General features: G+C 33.6%; 1 protein-coding gene across 1 annotated transcript; it reads left to right on the top strand.

Moving 5' to 3' along the window:
* The first annotated feature begins 7,316 nt into the window (after nt 1-7,316).
* Nucleotides 7,317-8,844, top strand: LOC117913529 (protein CANDIDATE G-PROTEIN COUPLED RECEPTOR 7-like). The gene has a single exon (XM_034828520.1). It carries the CDS (start codon nt 7,380-7,382, stop codon nt 8,712-8,714), a length of 1,335 nt encoding a protein of 444 aa, XP_034684411.1. The 5' UTR covers nt 7,317-7,379; the 3' UTR covers nt 8,715-8,844.
* The last annotated feature ends 2,077 nt before the right edge of the window (nt 8,845-10,921 follow it).

Below are 10,921 nucleotides of genomic sequence, written 5' to 3'. Positions count from 1 at the left end.
AAGAGGTATTTATAGGGTTGCCCATTAGGCTTAAGTGACCCTATCAAGGCTTGAGTCACTTAATCTATCCCAAAACGAGTCCTAATTGATTAATTAACTACATAGGGTTATCTAAGTAATCAATTAACATAAACCAGAGACCTTGTTTATTATCCCCTGTGTAACCTTACGAAATTACCAAAACACCCCTTATGCATAAGAATGAACATAGAGATAATCCAACCCTCATAAACTGTGTCATTATGGTATATAAACTCAGAGCGAGGACCATTGGGACCCATAGGGGTATTGGCTCCCTCATAATCTAATTCTAAATTTGATTCAACATTCAACTAAAGAGAGTCAAATACCCTATGTAAATAACAACGAGACGAAGCTCAGGTTCATGACTTACTATCCACTACATGCAGACTCTCCATGAACTGGTGTCCGTAATCTAACAAGATAGTGCAATCACCTATCAAGATTACCTTTCAAATCCTTGAGTTTTAGATCCTACTTATTAAATGATCAACTAACATACTCTAACTTCAAGGAGCATATGTCAAATTCCACTAAAGGAATTACTGTGGCCATAGATTTCATGATCACATGTCCTTTGGATCATCTAAGAGGACACACTATCTCAATCCCATTAGATATCTTGGTGCATCTATTGAGAATATATGTTGCCACCAACTTCCATCAATAGTGACCCAATTCATAGGGATATATGACCACTTTAAGGTCTCACACATAAGTTAAAACCTTTTGTTGATTTTGGCATAGGCTTAATATCCTCTCAAGATTGAGAGTCCACTTAGTATAGTAACTTGGTGAATCATGACAATTGATAACCTTGTGTCATGATTCATTGTAGGTCCTATCTAGTGTGCATCACATACAGTACTAGTGCACTCACCATAGGAAACACATCTCGATGACTTAGACAAGTCATCCATTCAATTAGGAGGTGGTTCACTAATGTCTCTACTAGATTGCCCAAATCCATGAACGACTCTGAACAACTATTCTACTTATAAAGAATTCATGACTTTTATCTTTTATGTAACTTCTAATGTGGCCAAGTCATGTACAATGTAAGAGACATGAGTTGAATGCTCAAATCAATGTCAATACACTAAAAGGATAACAAGGGGATAGTTAAATCTAACTTTGTTACATCATGTCTTGCTTTTAGGGGCTCAACCCAACATTATGTTGGGCATACAGATTCATCGAGATTGTTCTTGTGGTTCTTAACTTATCACAAATGACAATATTAATAAAGTGCTTAGTAGATTTGGTATGAAGGATTGTGAGCTAAGAGATACAACCATTTCTAAGGGTGATAAATTTAGTTTGGTTCAATGCCCAAGGAACAAAATTGAAAAGAAAGAGATGAAGAAGATTCCTAATGCTTTAGTAGTAAGGAGTCTTATGTGTGCACAAGTTTGTATGCGTTGAGATATTGTGTACATAGTTGGTATGCTTGGCAGATATTTAAGTCCAAGATTGGATCATTGAAGAGTAGTTAAGAGGGTTATGTGATATCTATAGAGAACAAAAGATTTCATGTTCACATATCGGAGATTTGGTCATTTAGATATCATGGGGTATTCTGACTCTGATTTTGTTGGTTGTCACGATAGCAGAAGATCAACTTTGGGCTATGTTTCCATGTTAACTAAAGGAGCTATGTCATGGAAGGGTGTTAAGAAATCACTCATAACTACTTCTACCATGGAATTAGAATTTATAACTTGTCATGAGACATTAAATCAAGGAATATGATTGTAGAATTTTATCATTGGACTATGTACTGTTGCTGACATTTAAAGACCATTGAGGATAAAGTGTGATAACAAAGCTGTAGAATTGTATTCTAAGAACAATAGAAGCTCGTAAAAATAGAAGTATATTGACTTAAGGTTTCTGGTTGTTAAGGAAAGATTTCAAGTGTCCATTGAACATATTAGATGCAAACTTCATGATTACGGATTCATTCACTAAGGGTAAACCATCTAAAGTGTTTCATGAGTACGTAGCTCATATGGGTGTGGTTCATTTTAGTGATATGCTAGTATAATGGGAGTTTGTTAGTTGATGTTCAATTCTTATTTACATATTTTTTTAACCAGACTTAAGTATTATTCTTTCTTTATTACTCTAAAATAAAGTTATATTCTTTCAGTTGCAGTTTTATATAAAGTTTGAAAGTGTATTGTTAAACTTTTTTAAGTTATAAAGTTGGACTAGTTGGAAATAGGCATGTTTAAGGATCACATTGTATGAAATTTCCATGCTACACGTCCACACTTATCTATCTCATTGATTATATTGATACATATGACCATTGATGAGTCTAGTTACGAAATACGTAATGAAGATTGCTTTGATCCTATATTGATATAATGGATGAACCAGGTTGTTTAGAGATGTTACTTGGTGAAGATAGCAAATATTGAGTTCATAAAGTTGTTTAATAATGTACAATTGTAAAGTGACATGTGTGGCCCAAGTGGGAGATTGTTGGGAAATTATTAAAGTGGGCCCACATATGTTGATTAATTGTAAATTATTGGCTATCATTTTCATTTAGCCCGTTAAAGTGATTCAATAAGTTTTTTTTTTATTAGACTTAGGCATCTCATTAAGTGTGGGCTTTAATTTATAGAGACCACTTGATTTTATTTTATTTTTATAATGGGCCAAAAATAAAATAAAAATATAAATATAAATAGGTTGAGAACCCAATAGTTAGGGAATTTACTCATATCCATCATTGAGTGAAATAAGGTTTTTCTCTCTAGAGAAGAAAGGTTTAGACGTGGAAAACTAAAACCACATTTCACCGTGTTATAATGAATCCAAATATGATTCTGATTTATTTATTTTTGATGATTTAACTTGAACTTGATTTTGGGTTATAACATATGATCATGGTTTTGGGTTATAACATGATCTTGTTGTTTCTAAGCTATTAATATGAGATATTGAATGGGTTATATAACATATGATCTTCTCCTTAGTTACGACAAGTTCCACATTTATCAAATAAAATAGTTACTTTAGAGTCTATAAATACAAACAATATTTTGGATCAACAAGTTAAAAGCAAAGACCCCTCTATTTGGGAATATTTTTAAAAAAAGTTCTTACGAAATAGTATTTTAGAACACCTGTAATTAAACAAGCACTACATATGTTGATAGTTATCTGAATATAATTAAAAGATACACCTTCAAACCTACTACGTCTTTCAAGAACTGCCAATTTTCTGAATATGTCATCACCACTAATGGAAGCTACAAATAGGTGTAGAAGATGGGCACGGCTCATTGAGAATGTTGATGGTTATCCGGCTTGGATTTTCTTCATAGATGGTATGAAGTTTCTTCACATGTGAAACTCTGCAATGATATAAACTAAAGTGAAAATCTAGAAAACAAATAATACAAAATATTCCTCCATTATCTCAACAACTATACAACGAAATAAATAAAAAGTTTATAAAATAGACAACAATGTACCATTCCTCCATTAGCAACCAAAAACCTAATGTGGAATTCTAGAAAATTGATAAAAAAAAAAAAAAAAAGTTGGACCTACATGCTCTTAGCAACCATAAATGGAAATTAATGAATAAAAATCTCAAAAAAGAGACATTGAAAATTTACATCAAGAAGGAAGGATGATAAATCACCTATTTCTTTTAGCATAAGCTTGTTGAAGTAAGAGGAAAAGGTTAGGAATGGCAACGGGGCGGGTTCGAGATGGGTCGCCCTCATCCCAACCCCGTCTCGTTTATTCAAAACAAATCTCATCCCGTCCCAAACCCGGGGCGGGGCGGGGTATGTAATCTCATCCCCGTTTTGAAATAATAATCAAAATCCCATCCCCAGCTGTTCCGACCCGGGTTGCCCAAAAATAGGTGAAAACAATGAGTTACAGACTGCTGAAATGAGGAAAATAAATTAGCAAAAAGACCACCTTGTTGCCACCAGATTACAAATCTGGACAATCCCAAATATCACCAACAGATTTCTCATCTTTTGCCCAGAAATTGACAAAAAAAACACCTCAAACCAAACAAATCAACATTCAAATCTCTCATCTTTTGCACAAAAAAACACCCCAACCAAAAAATTAAAATTCTAAAAAAAAATACCTAAAACAATTCCCATGGAGAAAATGGTAGTTTCAGATGGATTATCCGATGGATTTCTGCATTGAGTACTCCAACTGTCCAAAACACACCATCTTTGAGAATTTTGACGAACACTTGAGTTGCTGATTGCAGATTAGGGATGAGTTTCAGGGACGAGAACGAGGATGGGAGGGATTTGCGGAAGCCATTTCTTCACACTGGAAACTAGTACAGAAAGGGGTCGAGGCAATCTAGTATGATGAGGTCGTCTTAGGTGATTCGGGACAGCTTCGTCTCCATCATCACTTGTGTTCTCATCAACAACCCCAGGAACGAGAACCCTAAAACGAGAAAAAAAAAAACTTAAAACCGGAGAGGAAGACCAGAAAGGATGGGAAGCAAATATTTATAGGTGGGGGTAAAATTGTAATTTCATATTCGAGGCGGGGCGGGGCATATTGTTACTAAACTCGATCCTGCCGATCCCGCCTCGAACTCGATTAAGATTTTTTTTAAAAACCTGATCCCGTCCCATCCCCGATTTCTATGTTCCCATACCCGTTATAATCGGGGTAGGGCGGGGCGGGTGACCCGAAAAACCCGCAAAATTGCCATTCCTAGAAAAGGTCGCCATATTAAGAGGGTTCCAATATGAACACGTCTTCGGGTAAAAAAAAAAAAAATCATAGAAAATCATTTTTTTTCTTTATTTAGAAGGATAAGGTAATCTTTTAAAAGATTCATCTTTACTAGATAAAAGAAGTTTGTTTAAAAGAATTATCTTCCCCTTAAAATAGATATTTAATTTCTAAAATTATTTTTATCTTATTAATTAAAAATAATGATAGTGAAGAGGACGGTCTCATAATAAAACATTTTCATAGAAAATCTTTTTTATTTTTTTTATTTCATCGATAAGATGACTATTTAAAAAAGTCTCACTTGAGAAAGATGACTATTTAAAAAAATTATCTTCTCCTTCATAAAATGAATATTTAATTTACAAAGTCAATATTTATATGATTAATTAAAAATGACAATTTCTTAAAAAAGTCATCAAAACAATGGTTATTACCAATTGTAAAATCTTTTTTTATTTTTTTTTTCATTTTATCTTTAATTTGTTCTCCTTATATTCTATTTTTTTTTTCTCAACCAAGACTTTTCAATAAATATTTTGAATAACTCTTTTTAATAAATTTATTATTGAATAAATATAAATGATAAAAGGATTTTCTTTGAAGATTTTCTTTTACACTAAAATTTGACAATTTTATTATCTTTAAATATACAAAAAAAAAGTATCTAGGTCACTTGATTTTAATGAAAGGTTATACCACATCAATATGCTAACATCATACAATAGAGCTTTGGATATTTTCTCTAAATCCACTGCCTTTAACAAGTGTATTTACTGAAAATAATCTTTTCTAATTCCCAAAATCTTATAAAAACTAAAAATCTAAAAATAAAATAATTTTATAATTAACTAATATAAAAGTTATAAAGAATATCCTTTTCACATTTTCAATACTAGTTAATTCTCTACCCGTTTGGCTAGAAGAATCAATAGTGATGATGATTGCTTTATCTACAATAAAATCTTAATAAATAAATATTTAATAAAGTAATAATCTCACTTAATTAATAAGATCTTTTGTTCCTAATTCGAGTCAATGTACTAAAAATTAATAACCTCTTTAAATAAAAAAGCTAATATTTTTTCTTTAGAAATCCTTAAGAGCCCAAGGAAGTATGAATTAATAATTGATGAAAAATATAAGGAAAATAACAAACAAAAATTCATAATACAGTAACTTTTGACAACTTTTATTTAAGCAATTCAACCTATTCTCAAAAAACACATTTAAAGTTGTCTACATTTTTTTTTTTTTTTTTTTTTTTGTGTATCTAAATTAAACTCAAGCTCATCCTTAATTTTTTACAATGCATACACTATCTCTTATATATTGGTAGAGTCCTTTAGGCTTCTATCTATTAAATTTTGACTACATATATTATTTTTGGATTTATAAGTCATACATATATATATATATATATATATATATAAGTATGTTAATATACACATAATGCTCCTCTACCTCGAGGCACTCAATCCAAACCCAACCTAACCTCATTGGAGTTAGACTCGGGTTAAACTCAAGTTGATTGGGTTGAATATAGGTTAATTAGATTGATAAAGTTGTATAATTCAAAATTCATCTATAATATTTTATTTTATTTTCTATTTGCTTATATAAAAATTTAAATAGTAAATAACACAAAATTTAAGTTAATGACAAAAGAATAAACATAAAGTTATATATTTGTCTATATATATATATATATAATATAATTTGATATTTTTTTTTAAATATAACAAAAATAAATATTATTATATATGATAACATGCACTATAAATATTATAAAAATAATAAATCGGGTTCAAGTTAGACTCGGATTGTTTGAAACTTGGTTTGAACCCAAACCAAATTGAGTTTGGATTGAAAAAATCTAACCCAAACCCAACCCGTCAAGTATTGAAAATAATTGCTCAAGTGCACGCAAATGTTAGGTTAGGTTGAACCAACCCATCCAAGTTATACCCCTAGTTTTACTATATTAAGTCCATCTTGATATTCTCTTTGACAAGGAAGATGCTACATTAATTAAATCTAGCTACCTCATTAAATTGATAAAATTTAAAATTAAGTATGAAAAATTTTAGTATGGATTTATAAAATGTAAAAGTATATATATGTTGTGAGCCTAATCCAAGCCCGTCCCAAAGGCCCAATTGGGTTGATTAAATATCAATCATAGTGTGGATTAAAAATGTTGGATCTTGACCTATTTTACATGTTGATTCCACCTTCAATTTTTTTTTTTCATACAATAAAATAACAATATCCATGAAAATCACAAATTTTAAATGGAAAATTTATCAGAATCAAATAACCATTTAATTTTTACTAAAGTTAAGAGCATTTATGTACTTCTCAAAGAACATGATATTCTCTCTCCATTGATTAACATGTGTTGTAATATCCTATACTCTCTCTCGATTGATTAACACGTGTTGTAATATCCTTGAGTCCTTCCCAAATCTTTGGCAAGCAAACCGTTCTCTTCCAAAACAACAATCAAACTAAAATCCAACCAAATTCCAATTTAATCAAAGTGCCTATTTCTCCAAGCAAAATTATTTATCTGAAATAATTTCTCCCAAGATCCAATCCTATTTTCCATTATGGGAAACTTTGATTTCCATTTAAATCTCCCCCATCGTCCAATACTTCATCTTTTAAATGTTCTTATCATCATCTCCCTCATCCCTTCTTCTGTATCTGAGATCAAGAACACACGCATCATAGATGATTCTCGTCCCATGATCCTGTTTGAGCGATTCGGATTTGCCCAATATGGAAATGTGGCGGTTTCAGTGAGAGATTTTTCATGGAAATCAACCCGACAGAATGCAGAACTCGAACCTTCTTCAATGGGGTTCTTTCTGGTTAGAGATGTATCATTTCCAAGCATATTCAACGAGTCCGAATATGCAGATAACTTTTGTATTCTATGGAGTCGGTTTGTGAAAATCATCTTCAAATTCGACAACCTTGCTGCCTACAATGGTTCTATGCTGATAGAAGAACCAGATGAGTACAGTTTGATTTTCGGAAACTGCCAATCAGAAACACAAGTTTCGATGGATGTTCATACTGAGATGTACAACATACTAGACGGCAACAAAAATTTTCTGCCTGCTGGCCAAACCCCATTGCCAAGACTGTATTTCATATTCTTTCTCATATACTCAGTCTTTGTCAGCGTGTGGATCTTCATTTGTATCAAGCAAAGGTCGGATATCCATAAAATCCATATGATAATGGGGGCATTGCTTCTCTTCAAGGCACTGAAAATGATATGCGCCTCAGAGGACAAAATGTATGTTAGGAAAACAGGCACACCCCATGGATGGGACGTGGCCTATTACGTATTCGGGTTCTTCAAGGGTACAATGCTGTTCACTGTGATAGTGCTCATAGGCACGGGGTGGTCGTTCTTGAAACCGTATCTGCAAGAGAGGGAGAAGAAGGTTTTGATGATAGTGATTCCACTGCAAGTGATGGAGAACATTGCTTCAGTGATTATTGCTGAAACGGGGCCTGCAACAAAGGATTGGTTGACATGGAACCAGATATTCTTGTTGTTGGATGTGGCATGCTGTTGTGCTGTTTTCTTACCCATTGTTTGGTCCATCAGAGGCCTGCGGGAGGCCTCCAAGACCGATGGCAAGGCTGCTAGGAACCTGGAGAAGCTCACTCTCTTCAAGCACTTCTACATTGTTGTGGTGGGCTACTTGTACTTCACCAGAATCGTGGTTTCAGCGGTATCGTCTGTTATCAGTTATCGATTTGAATGGGTTATGACTGCTGCTGATGAAGGTGCAAGCTTAGCTTTCTATCTCTTTATTTTCCATAACTTTCAGCCCACCCAGAAGAATCCATATCTTGTGATTGATGATAAGGATGAGGCTGCGGCAGCTCATATGCTTGAAGAAGATGATTCATTTGAGCTCTAGTTTCTATTACATGCATTTCTCTTCATCAATCTAATCTGTACAGTCATATATATAACTGGGTTCACCATGTGAGCTAGCTTACCTTCTTCTCAGCGTCTATTTGTGTAACTTTAATGAAATAATAGTGAATCCATGCTCTTTATTTGATTAGTAATTAATACTACTAATGCTGTTCAGGTTGATACATCATCTTTGTAATCACATCCATAGTAATTAGTACAGTTTGTAAAGCCCAAGAATATAGCCCACTTAACATTTTCAGGACCATCATATGAGGAGCAGGCCCTTTTTGGTTGTCTTACCAAAATCACAACATTAAGCCCCACAAAAAATCACGCAAAAATAATAGTGGGCTGGGTCCATTACGTATTGGGCCTAGCCCCATTACTGAAATGGACCATCTGGAACTCATGCTGTCCATAGATTTTCTATCCTCAATTATGGTCCATACAGTGATCTCAAAGTTCGTGAAGGAAAGAACAAGTTCATCTTATTTTCATTTCCCCCCCTGCTTTCTCTCACAACCAAACGACAGAAGTCTAATTTTTTTCTCCCTCGACGTTCAAACAGAGTCTAATTATTTAGCAAAGCTTGGAAAATCACGCTATTCAAAATTTAAATCAATCAATTATTTCAAAAACCATTACTAAAATCCTCTTCTTTTTATCATTTCCCCCTCAAAATATGTCGGAACTCTAGAGTTTTCTGGGCCTAAAACATGGCCCATTTATTAAACCCAGTAGAATTGGGCTTAAGCCCACTTGAGGCCATCTCATAAAAAGTGTGATCTCTTTTATGGATACGTATTTAGCCATAGCATCCATTTCTTAATATCATAATGAAGACCTTCTTGGACTCTTGTGAGTCTGGTGGCTCCTTTAAAATAGGTTCAATAATTCATTCTTAAAATCAACCATTGTCCTTAATTCAGATAAGTTACATTATAACATCAAATAGATGGCTAATTAGTTCAAAATGCCAAAAAAAAAAAAAATTGACCAATTCCATCTCCAACCTTTTTCTTTTGAGTATCAAACAAAGGAAAGAAACCCCACTAGGATCCTCTCAATATCCCAAATGGTGAAAAATCAGAGTGATTTCTCTTGATTAATTAGAACAAAGGTCATAAATATCTGCCTCCATTCTTACAATTAATCATTCTCCTTGACTTTCACACAAGCATATATATATATGGCCACAAAAGAACAAGAAAATTTTAACCAATTCCATAGAACCTTTCTTGACTATCAAACAAACCCTAGAAGAAAGAATAAAAAGGCAGTGGGATACTCACAACCCAAAATTGAAAAAGGGCCCGCAGTGTAGAGTGGGGGGAGAGAGAGAGTGGTATGATAATGTAGAGATGCAGCACTCCCGCTTTAAATGCTGGGCAGACAATAGGGTCAGCGACTTTGATCAAGGACAATGGCAGCACTCCTCTCTAAACAGGCAAGATGTGAAAGCTCACTCACTCATTCATTCATTCACTGACTTCTCCACACAATTCTTCAACTTCTCTCTCTCTCTCTCTCTTGTGCTTTGGGCAGTGTGCTGATCAACCCAACCCCTACCCCCTAACCCCCTACCCCAACCCAGGTGAGAAAAAGAAAAAGAAAATCTAAATCTACATCTAAAGTTACTATTCTGATAAGTTAATACGATATAACTTAGAAAAAAGGATAGGGATTTGTAGTAATTACTGTGAATTGGAGTTGAAGTGAGTCATTTGACTCCCATCTCTACACAAGTCTCCAGCACCGATCTCACAACTCAAGAGGCCTGGGGCAGTGTGCAGATCAACCAAGTAAAAGAAAAAAAAACAAAGTGAAAATGCAGTAGTGCAAATGGAAGCGCCAAGGGGCCTACCACACATGCATAATAATAAATAGAATAAAAATATAATGAACACACATATGATAATGCCATCATAGCATAGCTGGTGAAAGCTCCTTTTCACTTTTCTAGTGTCAGAAAAGCAAACAAAAGAAAGAAAAAGAGGCAAGGAGGAAAGTAGTGAGGGAGCGAGCATGCTTTGGGAAAAGTAAGTCATTTTATTTATTTTTTTATTTTTATGTCTTTCTTTCTCTCTCTCATCTTCAATCATAAAGCAATCGATTACAAAATGATTTATCTCCTCTCACATCCATCTTTTCTGTTCTGCCAAAAAAGTCCTGTATCATTCTGCCCTTTGCATTTATTACTCTCAT

Source organism: Vitis riparia, chromosome 4 (genome assembly GCF_004353265.1).
Source record: "Vitis riparia cultivar Riparia Gloire de Montpellier isolate 1030 chromosome 4, EGFV_Vit.rip_1.0, whole genome shotgun sequence".
Lineage (NCBI taxonomy): Eukaryota > Viridiplantae > Streptophyta > Magnoliopsida > Vitales > Vitaceae > Vitis > Vitis riparia.
Note: the sequence above shows the minus strand (reverse complement) of the source record. Positions and strands in the feature narration are given on the sequence as shown.

What these genes read in the sequence shown, in the direction of transcription:
- LOC117913529 (XM_034828520.1), top strand. Translation starts at nt 7,380, where the DNA reads ATGGGAAACTTTGATTTCCATTTAAATCTCCCCCATCGTCCAATACTT.